This window comes from Onychomys torridus, chromosome 17 (assembly GCF_903995425.1).
Source record: "Onychomys torridus chromosome 17, mOncTor1.1, whole genome shotgun sequence".
Classification (NCBI taxonomy): domain Eukaryota; kingdom Metazoa; phylum Chordata; class Mammalia; order Rodentia; family Cricetidae; genus Onychomys; species Onychomys torridus.
Genome location: NC_050459.1, coordinates 21,675,512 through 21,692,023, shown reverse-complemented (window position 1 = coordinate 21,692,023; position 16,512 = coordinate 21,675,512). Strand labels below are relative to the sequence as shown.

The following is a 16,512-nucleotide window of genomic DNA, read 5'->3' as shown; positions in this document are numbered from 1 at the left end:
CTCCATCATGTGATGTGTCTGCAGGCATGACACTAGACTCCATTGTGTGTTGTCTACAGACATGTCACTAGATTCCATCATGTGATGTATCTGCAGGCATGTCACTAGACTCCATTGTGTGATGTGTCTGTAGACATGTCACTAGGCTCCATTGTGTGTTGTCTACAGGCATGTCATTAAGCACTACGTTTTCTTGCTCATGAAGTCCAGAACTCTTCTTGTATATATGGCATGGCCTTGGTGGCATCTTTGACTCAAGGGTAGGCCTTTCCAGAGCTAGGCTGGCATGATGCCAGACAAGGAACGCAGCTGCTTCCTAGCAGCTCCAATGCCCCCTTTGTTACACTCACTCATTACACCAGATCATAAAAATAAACCTTTAATTGCTTTGGAGTTGGCACAGATGGTATAATTCAAGCTCACATTTGTATTATCGGACTCTGAGATGCCACGCTAGCTTTGCTTGAAACAGAACAGGAACCACAGTGGTTGAAGTTTAGGAAATGACATTCAGCAGCAGCAGCAGGTTCTGAAGTTATTAGGTAAACAAAGGACAAGGGCTGGAGTAAACACGAGGAAAAGCTGTCGGGAAGTAAACGGCCCACACCAAAGCTCTGCTGTGGTTCCCGGAGAATTGTGCTACCTAGTTTGTTGTTTGTTTAAGACAGGGTCTCATTCCGCCTTGTCTGGCCTCCAGCTCCTGTTCCTTCTGCCCGTACCTCCTGAAAGCTGGAGTTACAGGCAGGTGCTCCTGTACTCTTGCTACATCTAAACCATCAAGAGCTACAAAAATCTGGCTTGTAAATATGGTGTGTGTATTGGGGGGTGGCTGTAAGTACACCTGGGAAATACTGCCCCAGAAAAGAGAAAGCAAATGAGGCCTTGTTCAAACCATGCACCTGAAATAGTTCTGAAGGGCTTCTGTCTCCAAGTGGGGGGACAGTCTGTGCTAAAACCAAAAAAGGGTTAGGATAGAGAAGAAATCCTGACACCCACTTTCCATCACTATGGTCCCCAAGGAGAAAGTTCCACATCCCTCCTTTTCAGCAAGGTGTCAGAAAAGCCCAAGCACTGTTTTACAAGTTTCCCTGGAATTTCAGGTCAGCGCCACAGGGGAGCTGTGACTACAGACATCTACGGGCCAGGGTAGAAACTGGGAGCAAAAGTCACCTCGTTGCAGAGTAGTGAGTGTTCAGTGGGGACTTGTAGGAACAACGTTCTATTAGAGTGGGATGGCAAATGGGAATCTCTCTGACTTTCTCAATTATAGACACCAGAGACCCAGAAGATGCCCGGGGAAAGGCAGTCATGGAGGGTTGGGTGTTCCTGGCAGTGTTCAGTTGATCTCAGTTCCTGGCTACTGATTTGGTGTCAGTTCTGGAGTCTCAGGACTCCTCCAATTCAAGCCTAAGCCACTGCTCAGATGGAGTGTCCTAGGCAGAGGTGAAGCGCAGGTGGTCTCCATCAACACATGTGATCCTCAGCGCTCTACACATGCCACGGAAAGTGTGCTTGGGAACATGCGGAACACCGAAATGAAAACCTAGGCCGGTGCAGAGTTGATCTTGTCAGCTGTCCTGGCCTCACTCACTGTCCTTGCGCCAATGGCACTGAGGCCTTCAGGTCTGTTGTTGTCTTGTCTAGGGTGGGTTTCTTGGAGTAATCTCGCTCTCCAAAAATGGTGCTTCCTATCCGGACATTTGTTGATCCTACTTCAATCTGTGGGAAAGAAGAGAGCAAGAGAGCTGCAGACACTCAAGTGTAGCTGGTGCCGAGGCTGCACTTAAGTTTGGATGCCCAGAGGCTGCATAAGAAAGAACCGAGCTGCAGCTGAAGGCGGCCAGGTGCTCTGGTGTCCCTGGAGCAGGTGGTCAAGAGAAAGGCAATTCAATGGCAGTTATCGACGTGGGGACAAGGGATGGTAGAGACTGAGGTGTGTGGGACGGAGCGGCCCAGCAAAGAGCTGCCCTCGGCCCATGACCAAAGAGCCATGGTTGAACAAATGGAGGAAAACCTGTAGTTACCTAAACACAGACTCAAACTCCTGTTTAGATTTTTCATACTGTTTTAATCTATGTGATATTCCAAAATGCAATTTTATACTTCAATTTTTTTTAGAACTCTGAACTTATTTATTTTGGTTTATGGAGACAGGGTTTCTCTGTGTAGCTCTGCGCCTTTCCTGGAACTCAGAGATCTGCCTGCCTCTGCCTCTAGAGTGCTGGGATTAAAGGCGTGTACCACAGCCACCCGGCTTATTTATTTTTAAAGCAGGGTCTCACTATGTAGCCTTGGCTGGCATGGAACTTGTGGGGTAGACCAGGCTGGCTTGAAACTTAACAACAGTCCTCTTGATTCTGATTTCCAAGTGCCAGGACTACAGGAGTGTGCCACGGTACCCAGGTATTAACTATCTTAGAAATTCATTCATGTATGTGAATTGCTAACACAGAACTTTGCTTCAGTTCATACTTACTGTCACACAGCTAAGGCCTAGGACTTATGTATGAAATGCCTTTAAAAACCAGTTTTAGGGTTGGGGATTTAGCTCAGTGGTAGAGCACTTGCCTAGCAAGCGCAAGGCCCTGGGTTTGATCCTCAGCTCAAAAAAAAAATCAGTTTTAAATTTCTTTTTTGGTTCCGGGAGAGCAAACCCATGTTATAACACATTCATTAAGCTCTAAATTACACCTCAGCCTTTTCCAGATTACATGGAGTGGATTATGGAGTTTGAAGTACTCGGTTGTAATTTTTTTTTTGTTTTTTCGAGACAGGGTTTCTCTGTAGCTTTGGAGCCTGTCCTGGACTAGCTCTGTAGACCAGGCTGGCCTTGAACTCACAGAGATCCACCTGCCTCTGCCTCCCAAGTGCCACCACTGCCCGGCTGGTTGTAATTTTGTATCAATGTTAAAATAGATGAATCACTGTGACTGGTTACTAGGATGAGGCATTTAAAAGACACCCCACCCCCCACCCCCTGACTCCTTCTGCCACTTACAGCATGCTGGAAGTCCCCGGACATGCCCATGCTCAGCTCCACCCGGTCCACAGGGATGCTCAGCTTGTCACACAGCTCCTGCCGCAGGGACAGCAACATCTGACCAAAACATAAGTGTTAACCAGATTATTCCAGTTGTTTCCTACGGTGTCAAAAGATGACCAAATCTGCTGGGCACAGTGCTGCTTGCCTGTAATGCTTGGGAATAGGCAGGAGAATCCTGAGTTCAAGACTAGCCTGGGCTACACAGGTAGTGAAATTTGTCTCCAAAACAAAGCAAGCCCAGCCAAACTAAACCAGAACAAAACAGAAAGCGAAACCCATCAATGAAAACAAAAGGAAAGTCATTAAACCAAAATATTTCTGATGATTCTATTCTTCATGATTTTGAGGTGTGTCATGATTATCAGAAGTTATTATAAGTATGTTAGCCACAGTCCCTACTTTCAAGAAAACTACCAGGGCCAGGGGTGTGGCTCAGCGGTAGAATGCTTTCATAGTATGTTCCAGACTCCAGGTTCTACCCCAAGCAGTGGAGAAAAAACCCAGCACCACCTTCCAAGAGAAACAAAACAAACCCACGGCAACAAAAATGCAACCAGTCACTCAAAAGGAAGGAAAAGCTTGCTCGAAAAATTGTTTTAGCCAAGCGAAAACTGAGTTAAGGAAGAAGTGTGTGTGTCTGGGAGCCTAGGCTTCCCTTCCCCTTCTCAGACGATTTCAGAAGAGGCAGGCTATGTTCTGAGCGGTCCCTGAAGTACCACATGCCAGCCCTGCAAGCTGCTGCAGCCCACTAGGGCTGGGTCAAGCACAGGGGCTGCCCATGCTCAATACACCCTCCTGGTGGCCACACCCACAGCCCCACGATGCTTCTCTGGCCCGAGAGCATCACCCCACCCCAGTACCTGGAAGTCTGGGTTTGGTCCTTGACTAAGATCATGTCCAAAGCTTCCTATGGTCATGAGCCCCACAAACTCCAGGCTGGGACAATTGGCCTTGATGTGTTCCACCACGGCTATGGTCTCTGAAGGCGGGAGGCCATGTTTACCTTCACAAAAAAGAAACAGAAGATGGGTATGCCAACATGTCTTTTTTTTTTTTTTTTTGAGCTGAGGATCGAACCCAGGGCCTTGTGCTTGCTAGGCAAACGCTCTACCACTGAGCTAAATCCCCAACCCATTATGCCAACATGTCTTAACAGCCAGAAGAAGGCTACACTCCCATCCCTTCCTTACAACAGAGGTGACTCTTACCCTAAGCCTAAAGAGTGACTGTGTATGTGAGGCTCTTCATGCCTGCCCCTTTTCCACTCAGGGGCTACGGTTAGACCAGATTCTCTTTATTCCTTCCCCGATTCTACTTTTTATTTTCTGCACTTTTTTATTTTTATATTTTTTGGAGCCGAGGACCAAACCTAGGGCCTTGCGCTTGCTAGGCAAGCACCCTACCACTGACTGAGCCAAATCCCCAACCCCTCTACTTTTTATTTTTAGTGCCAGAGACCGAAGCCACGGTTCTTCACACATAGGCTCCCCCCATTAAGCCACGCCCACCGGGTTTTAGCTGAGCATGGCTGGGGAAACAGAAAAGGAAAAGTATGTGGTGGCTTCAATGAGAATGTGCCCTGTAGGCTCACAAGTTTGAACGCTTCGTCCCCAGTTACCGGCACTGTTTGGCTAGGTCCAGATGTGGCCCTGCACAAAGTATGTCGTGGGTGCCAGCTGTGACGTTTCAAAGCCATGAATCACTCCTCGCTCTCCCCCTACTCTGTGCTGAGGTTCAAGATGTGAACCCTCAGCCTCTGTCCCGGCTGCCATGCTCCCCTGCCTCCGACCTTTCCTCTGGAAGGTAAACAAAATAAACCCTGCCTTCTGCAAGTAGCCTTGGCCATGGTGCTTTATCACAGAAACAGAAACGGAACTAATGTATGCATGTCTTTGTCCAGTAGGGGAGTCACATTGACAAAGTCCTAGAAGAGTCTCGGGATTTTTTCCTAAACCTGGCATCTTTATGGTTTTATCAATTTGTTACTACATGCAAAAAGTAAATTATATATACATAATAAAATTGAGGCTCTCTATTTGCTAAGTTTAACTTACTAGTTGGGGGAACTGCCACAGATGGGTTATTTGTTATGTAGTTTAAGAACTATTAAACTGGGCAGTGGTGGTGCATGCCTTTAATCCCAGCACCTACGAGGCAGAGGCAGGCAGATTTCAGTGAGTTCAAGGCCAACCTGGTCTACAAAGTAAGTTCCAGGACAGCCAGGACTATTATACAGAGAAACCCTGTCTCAAAAAAACAAAAAACAAAAAAAGAACTATTAATATTGCTTTGCCTTTGCCCCCATTTATTAAATGGAGTTGGCAGGAATTTTCACTGTTATTGAATTAGGGCATATTATAGCTAATTGTCAAGAAGTGTAATAAAGAGACTCTGGAGTCAATTTTGTATCTACTCATATGTAATGTAGCCAGCCAGGGAGCATTCATAAAACATAATAATGGTAACCTCTAAAATCTATTAAACACTGTGCCAGCCCTAAGACTTCATTTCATACAGTAACTGTGAGTCCTCTTACTAGTTACCAGTCTCCAAGGAAACTGAGGCAGGGAGGCTAAGTCCCTTTTAAGATTACACGACTAGAACTGTGAACCTGAGGTCTGAACCCAGAGCCTGACTCTAGTGCACATCTGGAAAACATGCTGAGCTCCTTCATGCCAAGATCTGCTACATGTGAGCGGTTAGAAGAGGGCTGGAAGCAAATGCCTGGCATTCACTCTCAACAACAAGCAAGCGAGCGAGGCATCCAGGGTTCTGCATCACCGCAATGAATCCTCACCACGCCCTTGACAGTGGGCGCAGGTCTGGTCACTTACTCTCCTCTCCACTGGTGTTGATCTGGACCATAACCTTGAGTCGTTCAGGAGAACCCTTCTTCTGCCAGGAACTGTTCACCTTGTCTGCCAACTTCACAGAGTCCACCGTTTCCAGCATGAAGAGGTTGGGGACGGCTGTAATGGGAAAGAGGGAAAGTAACAGCCTCCATTCTCCCTGTTGCTGGAGGACACAGGCAATAAACTTTGATCTACAGAGGGAGAAGTACTCCAGGAGAAGTTAAATGTTACGACTGGCCAAGAAGACAAACATGGGAGTTTATTAGATAGGAAATTCAAAGGCAGACAAGCCCCATCTCACCGGCAAAGATGGGTAAGGGAAACACTAAAATGCCACAATCAGACTGCGGATGGACAGAAGGGGGAATTGCGAGAAGCTGGTGATTGAGATTCTGAGTAGCAGGCCTGATCTAACTGTGTCTTAGTTCAAACTGGGTGAAATGGGCCAAATGACAAAGAGAGGCTACCCAAAGGCACTGCTAGCCTGGAAGGATAGCATCATGCTCTTAAACCTTCTGGGATGGGTCTTATTTGACAAGGACACCAGAACAGTTCATACTAGATGCTCAGTCAGACAGAAAGGCCATCAAAGCCATCTTGTATGAAGATGGACAATGACCTGCCACAGACAAAGGGCCGTGATGCAACCCACCAGCTTACTTGTACTGAGCACAGAAATCCTCCAGGCATCATTGGCTAACTATCTTCCCTGCCCTCTGCCCCTCCTTTCTTCCTCTTCCACATGGATTCTATTTTCGGGAACTACAAGCCAATATAAACTTTCTTCCTTAAATTGCTTTTGTTCTTTGCATTTTATCACAGAAACAGAAAAGTAATTGATACAGGGCCTCACTAGACTTTTTTTTTTTGTACCAGTTTCCTGAAGAGCTGTAATTCTAACTCCAGGCATGGGCTACTATGCTTGACCAGAAGTATTTCTTTTTTTTTTTTTTTTGGTTTTTTTGAGACAGGGTTTCTCTGTAGCTTTGGAGCCTGTCCTGGACTAGCTCTGTAGACCAGGCTGGCCTCGAACTCCTGAGATCCACCTGCCTCTGCCTCCCGAGTGCTGGGATTACAGGCGTGCACCACCACTGCCCAGCTATGTCTGTGTAATTTTTAACCACAGGTGAAGAACACAATTATCTACAGAGAGGGAAAACGGAGTGCAGAACAACAAAAGGTTAACCAAGTTTACAAAATCAACAGCAATGAAGCTTGTGATGCGAACCAATGCAAATGGCCTTCATGCTCTCTTTATGAAATGAGCTGTTGGGGGGTAACCTGGGAGTCTCACACGCTGGAGTGACACTCTAGCAGGACCCTACCACACAGGCATCCTTGTGAAAACCTAAGAGTGCTGATCTATTTGTGGTCTGGAAACAGTGGATGTTAGCAATCTTCCATATTTTAAAAAAAACCCAAAAAACAAATCTGATTAGAAAGACGAATTTATTATTCTGTATATCTATGAGCATTATTCAGATGATGAACCTTTGTATATTTTCCTATTTGAAAATTCCTTGTTCTTAGTATTTGCCTTTTCTTTTTAAGAAAGGGTGGAGGTGAGGGTGGGGCTGAGGATGTGGCCCAGTCAGCAAGAATGCCATCTGAGGCACCACATAACCCAGTGTGGTGGTGCATGTTGGAAATCCCTAGCACTTAAGTAGAGGCAGGGGCTGGAGAGATGTCTCAGAGGTTAAGAACACTGGCTGTTCTTCCAGAGGTCCTGAGTTCAATTCCCAGCAACCACATGGTGGCTCACAACCAACTGTAATGAGATCTGGTGCCCTCTTCTGGCCTACAAGGATACATGCAGACATTACACTGTATACATACATACATACATACATACATACATACATACATACATACATACAATCTTTAAAAAAAAAAAAAGTAGAGGCAGGAGAATCAGAAACCCCAGGTCACCTTCAGTTATACAGTGAGATTGGGGCCAAACAGGGCAAAATAAGACTCTCCACCAAAAACACATATTAGACTTCTCAGCCAGCCTTGGCAGTACAGGCTTGTAAAATTCACCTGCTTGGGAGGATAAGGGAAGAGGATCACAAGTTCAATGCCTACGTGGGCTACACAGTGAGTACAAATCTAGCCTAAGTAACTTAGTGATACCTGGCCTGACTCAGAATTTTAAAAGGGACTGGGATATAGTTTAGTGGTGGACAATTTGACTAGCATGAGAGAGGCCCTAGGTTCAGTCCCCAGCACGGGGAGGAGAGAAAGTACAGGAATCAAATTGTATTGTCATTTTTGTATGTATGACATGTGTGGAGGTCAGGGGACAGCTTGTGGTTCTTCCCTGAGGAAATTGGAGGATCAAACGTAGGATCATCAGGCTTGTTCAGAAGGTGCTTTCCTTCACCGAGCCATCTGGTCAACCTTCCTCTTCTTTAAACTAGCACAAAGCGGGAGGGGACTACACATCCCTCAAGCAACAATTTATAGGGAACAAATATCATGGAATAAAAGATCATGATCTCAAGCTGGGCGGTGGTGGCACACACCTTTAATCCCAGCACTTGGGAGGCAGAGACAGGTGGATCTCTGTGAGTTCGAGGCCAGCCTGGGCTACAGAGTGAGTTCCAGGAAAGGCGCAAAGCTACACAGAGAAACCCTGTCTCGAAAAACCAAAAAAAAAAGACCATGATCTCTGAGAGTGGGGAACAAATGAAGTGAGCCCCACAGATGCCCTGGCTTCTAGCTTGGGGACTTTCTCCAAGAGGGCACTGGGAGACGACCTTGAGCTGTGAAGGTGGCAGGCCCAAGAGTCCACTCTGCAGAATGTGAGTGAGGACAGAACTGCACGCTGTGAACTGGTGATCTTAATGGGCCAGAGTGTTTACGTGGGTACTGAAGCGTGCACACATGTGAAGAAGTTACAGTTAGGAGAAACACACCCCGAGGTTCACAAAGGACGTGGAATACAGGTCGAGATGGAGACACTAGTATGTAAAGGATGGCTATGCCTTGGTAGTGCAAATAATTCTAAACTCAGCTTTGGCCTGGCTATACACCAACAGATATTAAGAACAAGAACCAAAGCAAGGTATTGGTGGTATACAACTTTAACCCCAGTGCTGGGAGGCAGAGGCAGATCTGTTTGAGGTCAACCTGGTCTACAGAGTGAGTTTCAGGACAGCCAAGGCTACACAGAGAAACCCTGTTATGGAAAACCAACCAACAACCAAACAAAACCCAAAACCCTAAAGGGATCAAATTGTTCCAATAAAATGTAAACTATGCTCCAGAACAAAGCAGAAGAATATTTATAGGAATATAAAAATAGCTAGAACTGAGCAAGATACAATTCATGTCTGAAATCCAAACAAAACTGTCAGGCATCTTCCTGGGTGTGCTGGTGGCTCATGCCTGCAGTCCCAGCATTCAGGATGAGACAGGAAGATTACCACAGTTCCTACCTAGATCAGGCTGGGTTAGTCAGACTCTGTCTCAAAAACAAACAAACAAATGAAGACAACCAAACCAGCAATGTGAAAAGCAATTACTCTCAGGACAGTGAATAATGAGAAGTTACATTGGCTAAAACTGGTCCAAAACAAAGAAAATGAAAAAAAGTAGGTTATTTCTCCCATGTATCTAAAATGACTCAAACTTGAAGCGGAAACCAACACCCCTCCCCCAAACTACAATGTATCAGATACCAAACTCAAATCACTGATGTGGGAAGGCACAGCTCACTGATGTGTGCCACCCCTGGGCAGAAGGTCCTGGGCTGTATAAGGCAGTAGGCTGAGGAAGTCACGGGGAGCAAGCCAGTAAGCAACATTCCTCCATGGTATGTGCTTCAGTTCCTGCCTTGACTTCCCTCAGTGATGGACAGTGATGTGGAAGTGTAAGTCAAAGAAACCCTTTCTTCCCAAGTTGCTTTTGGTCATGGTCTTTATCACAGCAGCAAAAGCAAACAAGGACCCCAGTCCAAAGATGTGCAGTGAGCTGGGACCTTGATGGGTGTGGTGGGATTCTGGCTGCCACCTTTTAGTGCTTTATCTTGGGCAAGTTGTTTAATTTTTCTTGCCTTACTTTTCTTACTGTTTCTCTGCCTTTGGGACTAATTCTATAATGGTTCTCATTTTATGCTTTTATTAGCCGTAATGCCTTGTTGTGTTACTTCTATGGTGGCCTTAGAATTTCTAGTATAAAAACTGAAGATCCAAGATCTGGAACTTCTCTCGAGCATCAGAGTCAGCACATATACTCCATGCTTAAACCTCAGACTACATGGTTATTATAGTTAAACAATTAATTCAAGATCGGCGTGGCACATACCCAAAACCCCAGCATTTGGAAGGCATGGCAGGAAGAAGGGGAGCTCAAGGCCATCCTATCCCACACAGCCAGGTCTTGTCTCAACAAAATAAAACAATTCAAGGCTGGGTGGTGGTGGTGGCGCACGACTTTAATCCCAGCACTCGGGAGGCAGAGACAGGAGGATCTCTGTGGTCTACACAGTGAGATCTTGTACAGGCACCAAAAACTACACAGAGAAACCCTGCCTCGAAAAACCAAGACCACAAGAGGGTGTTGGATCCCCTGAAACTTGAGTTAGAGACGTTGTGAACTGTTTGCCAAGTGGATGTTGGGTAATCAAACCCAGGTCCTCTAGAAGAGCAGCAAGTGCTCTTAACCCTTGAGCCACCTCTCCATCCCCTTTAATTTATTTTATTGAGGCAGGTTAGCCTGAAAGTCTCTATGTAGACCAGTGGCCTCTAACACAGATCTGCCAGCCTCTGCAGGAGAAATGAAAACAGTGGACTCTGAAATAGTATAGTAAGGAACTGGAAAGGACAAAGTGTGAAGAAACAATGGTCCCAATTTTTCTTTTATTTTTTATTACATGTATTTATTAATCCCGAATGCTGGGAATTCTGGCACCACATCAGGCAGAGGAGCTTATTTGTAATACTTCAAAACTAGAAGTAAACTCAACATTCATCAATGTGAATGGAGGAATTGTGATATGTTGGTTGAGTAAGAAGAGGAAGGAGCCACATACACGTGAAAGGTCAAATGCTTGATGATTGATAGAAATTAGATACGTGTTTTTATAATTCCATTTACACAAAATCCTAAAATGTAGAATTTACAGCAGCAAAAGGGACAAGGAACACTTGGGAAAGATGACAGGAAGGATCCTCTGGGGAAGGATGCCCACTATTGTAATTCCTATACTAGTTTCATGGTTATTATCCTATGTCAAAATTTATCAAATCAGATACTTTTAATCTATGCAGTTTATTGTAGTTGGATATGCTTTTTTCAACTGTATTCTGATAAAGCTGTTAGGAAAAAACAAAAACAAAAACAAAACAAAACAAAAACCAGAGGCGGAAACATGGTTTACTGTGTAAAGGTACCTGCCGCCAAGCCTGACAACCTGAGTTCAATCCCTGGGATCCACACGATGGAAAGAGAGAACCAACTCCTCTGTGTTGTCCTCTGACCTCTACAGACACAATTGTCCTTGTCCTACCTCCCTCAAAAAAAAGGACCAAAAACAAAACAACAACAAAACAGGTTTCTTAAATTTTGACATCTTGAGAGAAGTTCTTTGAAATCTTCACATGTCAAATGGTTAAATATTTCTGTAGTTAGTAATTATTTTTTATGATGCTGAGGATTAATTTAGGGCCTTGTAAATGTTAGGAGCACTCTCTTGCTTAGCCACACCCCCCAATCCTTTCCACTTATTTATTTATTTATTTATTTATTTATTTATTCATTCATTCATTCATTCATTCATTCATTCCCAAGACAGGGTTTCTCTCCTGTAGAGCAGGCTGGCCTTGAACTCACAAAGATCCACCTAACTCTGCGTCCTGAGTGCCACCACCGCCCAGCTCATTCTTATTTTTAACTTACTATTTTTTTGTTTTCAAAGAAATCCTTTTATTTTATTTTAAGAAATCCCACAACATAAATGGTGAGCTAGGAATGTTCTCAAAGCTGCTTACTCTGAAAGGGGTAGAAACCATACAATCACAGAGAAGAGAAGGCATTATTTAGAGTTTTGTCTTACCCATCAATTTGTTGACATTTTGTTTCTGTAAATGACCAATGAAGTGCCATTTGATCTCAGGACACGAAGACAGAATCTGAAGAGAAAAAGGGAACCATTTGATACGGATGCCATGGAGGCCCTGTCAGCAGCCTTTACTCCTGTGCTCTCCCTTGACAGAGAGACATCCCCATCACTGTCTTCAGCCAGTCTCCCACTGAGACACAAGGAAACTCAGAGCATCATCTAAGCCTAATGCTGTTTCCCTTCCCTGTTCCCATCAACTCACTGTATTTTTCAAATACTACTCATTAGAGACAGAAATGGTTTGTTCTGAAGGCAAGTGCTCTACCAGTGAACTGCATCCTATACCCTTGATTTATGCTTTCAAATCTCCAAAGATTCAGCTAGCTCCAAAAATCATTTTTTACAAACAAACAGCCACAAAAGAGAATATTAAAGTCTGAATAAAGACAGAAAAGGTAGTTGAGAATTATTTGGGGCTCAAGGGTAATTCCCATCCCTAGCCCAGCGTTCTGCTCTAAAAGTCCATCACCAACGTGGGTCTAACTTTCAGCTGAGAGCTAAGACTTCTATTTGAAACCAACACTTCCCATGTCTACACACCTTAGGGTTTGATGCCTTTTCTAGTAGTTCCTGAACCTAAAGAGCAAGAACAGAGTGCGTCAGAAACATGGTAGTCAAATTCTTCCAAAGGCTCTTTGAAAGAGGTATCTTACATAGTTCTCTCCAAAAGTGCGCTGGCCATGACCATAGGCCTCAATCACCATGTCTGCAGGTTTAGTTTTGCTGACCGCTACTAGCCGGGGTTGGATGGCTGGGAGATCCTGCCAAGAAAGAAAGGGCCACATGAGTGAATGGGTGAAAATATTGCTCCAATAAGATACACCCTGTAGTGCCAGGTGGTGGTGGCACACTCCTTTAATTTCAGTACTTGGGAGGCAGAGGAAGGTGGATCTCTGTGAGATCGAGGCCAGCCTGGTCTACAAAGTGAGTTCCAGGACAGCCAGGACTACACAGAGAAACCCTGTCTTGAAAAACAAACAAAAACAAAACAAAAAGATACACTTGGTAACTTGGTAAGATCCATTCTCCCCATTCTTTTGTTTTGTGGTACTGGATATAGAACCCTGGGTTTTGGGAACACCAAGAAAGTGTTTCACCAGAGCTACCACCCTGCCTGCTGACTGCCTTATGAACAGTGTTCCAGACGATTCATAAAAAACAGTGCGGGAAGTTTAAGGATCTGAGGCAGAGAAGGTGGCTCAGTGGGTAACATGCTAGCCATAGGAGCATGAATGCCTGGGCTTAGACCCCAACCTCCATATAAAGGGAAGCTGTGGCCCCATATAAAGTCACCTGTCTGTAATCCCAGTACTGGGGGTCGAGATAGGTGGATCCTTGGGGCTTTCGGGCTAGCTCACTCCAGGTTCAAGGACTCAAAATATAAAGTGGAGAATGCTAGGGGACAGATGACTGACATTGACCTCTGGCTTCCACACATGCATGAATGGGCATGCACATTTGCAAATATGATTATACCACCCACGCACACGTGCCCCACTTGCACACACATGCATATAACACGAGTACACGAATCACTTTATTGGATTGAGGGTACAGTGACAGTGTCTGGTTAGCATCGTGGAGGTCTGAGTTGTATTTCCAGCTCCCAAAACATACAAACAAAAGAAAATACCAAACCCATCAGAATCAGGGTTTTTTTTGTTTGTTTGTTTGTTTGTTTGTTTTTGGGGCAGGGTTTCCCCTTTAGTTTTGGTGCTTGTCCTGGATCTCACTCTGTTGACCAGGTTGGCCTTGAACTCACAGAGATCCGCCTGGCTCAGCCTCCTGAGTGAGTGCTGGGATTAAAAGCATGTGCCATCACCACCCAGAATCAGTTCATTAAGGGAAGGCAGCATCCTATTGAGCAGAGAGTTCACTTCTGGGTTCTCACACCACAAGTAAACAGTTTAGAAACTAATTTCGGGCCTGATGAAATTATTAATAACACTTCCATTCACTCTGAAAGGAGCTGTATTGGGATAAAGACAATGTATTGTTCAGTCTATGACTCAACCAACCAATGGTGGAGATGACAACGGGCACACCCACAATTCTGTACTCAGGATTAGATTCATCTACACTCTTCCCCACATCTGTTACATAAAATGCAGGGATTCCCTGCTTCCAGCTGCAGCCGGGTCCTCCCGTTGCTGTCTGCGTGTACCCCACCATTTCTGGGACTTTCACAGAACCACCACATCCATTACCACACAGTCGCCTGTTGCTTCCTTCTGAGGACCGTGTGATGAGTGTCTCACGGACTGTGTTTCCTAGCCTCACGTTGATGAACCAAGCGGAGGCTAGAGAGGTTAACGGGACTTGTTCAAGGTACCGTCTAGACATCAGTTAAGAAAAGACTGTCTTCGGGCATCATTCTGAAATCTGGGACCATAAACACTAGACCCGAGAGGACTTTTATATTCCCTCCTCTCTCACCACACAGCACAGCTTAATTTGCACGGAGAAAAGCAGACACTGACCCTGGTCTCCTAAGTCCAAAAGGGGAAAAAAACAACCAATACCAAAATTAAAAATGCTTGTGACTGGGCACCTGACAGCTGCCCTCTACTCTGTGGAGGTCAGAGTAAAACCTTGTCAGTTCTTTCGCACCTTGGACCAAGGGCCACCGCCGCCCCCACGCACGTGATCGTGGGTGAATGTGGCCCTCTGAGGGCTCTAGCTCCGTGGCGACGAGAATCGGCACATGGAAGAGACACCCCTGGACACGAGTCACTTTCCCTCCAACCAAGCCAACCTCCAGGAAGCCCCGAGCCTCAAGGCCGGGCCGCTGAGGACCCCTCGCCAGCCCCGCCAGCCCCAGCTCCTCCGGGAGGGAGCCCCTTCTGCGTCACCGTGACACCTGAGGTCCCACGCGGGGGTCGCCCCCTCGCCGCCCGCCCCCCGTCCCCTGCGGCCCGTCCTCACCCGCGGCCGCCGGGCCACACTCTGCTGGACGCGCTCCTTTACGGCCCGCAGCGCCAAGCCGACTCCCAGCTCCGTCGACATGCTGCCGGCTCTCCACATTCCCCGGAGGATGCCCCGAGGAGAACCCGCGACCTGCGGAGAGTGACTTCCGGTCACGCCCCCTCCCTGCCAGGCCCAATCACTGCTCAGCATCCAGCCACCGCCCCCAATGGAGGCGGGCCGCAGAGGATGGAGCCATCTTGAGGGAGTCGGAGGCTATCCCCGCTGAGAGCCCGATCGCCGATCAAGTCCCGAGCCGTGCCCGGGATAATAAACAAACTTTTTTTTTTTTAAATATTCTTAATTTTTATTTTATGTGTATTGACTGTTTTGCCTTCGTACGTCTGTTCGTCATGGTGTCCGCGGTGGCCAGAAGAGAGTATGGTTGTGAGCCATCATGTGGGTGGCTGGGAAATGAAGGCGGGGTCCTTTGCAACAGGTGCTCTTAACCACTGATCCATCTTTTTAGCACCCACATTTTTGTTGTTTTGTTTTTTTCGAGACAGGCTTTCTCTCTGTAGTTTTGAAGCCTGACCTGAATCTCTCTCAGTAGCCCAGGATGGCCTGGAACTCAGAGATCCTCTTGGCTCTGCCTCCCGAGTGCTGGGATTAAAGGCGTGTAAGATAAAATTGATACTAATGCTGAAGCATGATAGGAAAATATTCTTTGTTTTCTGTAATAAAGCAATTACTTTATTTTATTTTATTTTATTTTGGTTTTTCGAGACAGGGTTTCTCTGTGTAGCTTTGCGCCTTTCCTGGATCTGGCTCCGAGGACTCAAAAAGATCTGCCTGCCTCTGCCTCCCAAGTGCTGGGATTAAAGGCCTGCGCCACCACCGCCCAGCAGCAATTACGTTTTTAAGAGGAGAAAGTTCTGTACAGTGACAACACTGGAATTTATAACATAGGAAAGTCTTGAATCTGAGCAGAGGTGGTTCAGGCAGCATTCATAGTGTATGGTGTGACTGCTATGTAGTACAAAGTGCACATTGTGTGTTCACAGCCAGTGCTGCAGTGAAGTTGCGAATCACCACGAGCGAGCACAAATTAATTACAAATCTGACTTTAATTAATTAATTTAATTAATTTTTGGTTGTGTGTTTAGAAGCCTTACTGGCACCAGGGTGGTATGGCCATAGAACCTCACAAATGAGACTGGACTGGCAGGTCACTGAGCCTTTGGGATTCTGGTGTCTCTACCTTTTTAGCAATGGGATTACAAGTGCACACCATCATGTCTTGTAGTTTTATATGGGTTCTGAGGCTTGAACTCAGGTCCTCATCTTTGTGAGGCAAGTACTTTCCTGAGCTCTCCCTTAGCTTCAAAATAAGTTTCTTTTGAAGTTATAAATGCTAGGCACTGTGCTAAAAATAGTTCCTATGTACCTTAGTTTGGGTTTCTATTGCTGTGAAGAGATACTATGCCCATGACAACTCTTACAAAGGAAAACATTTGATTAGGTCTAGCTTACAGTTCAGAGGTTTAGTCCATTGTCATCATGGCAGCACACAGGCAGACATGGTGCTA

At 45.8% G+C, this 16,512-nt stretch overlaps 1 protein-coding gene across 1 annotated transcript; it reads right to left on the bottom strand.

Moving 5' to 3' along the window:
- Positions 1–363: 363 nt before the first annotated feature.
- LOC118569118 (pyridoxal phosphate binding protein) lies at positions 364–15,100 on the bottom strand. The gene is made up of 8 exons (XM_036166849.1): positions 14,945–15,100; positions 12,673–12,780; positions 12,560–12,595; positions 11,954–12,029; positions 5,878–6,012; positions 3,904–4,046; positions 2,999–3,097; positions 364–1,719 (listed from the first exon to the last, which is right to left on the bottom strand). The coding sequence occupies exons 1-8, from the start codon at positions 15,041–15,043 to the stop codon at positions 1,588–1,590; spliced, it is 828 nt and encodes a 275-aa protein (XP_036022742.1). The 5' UTR covers positions 15,044–15,100; the 3' UTR covers positions 364–1,587.
- Positions 15,101–16,512: the final 1,412 nt, after the last annotated feature.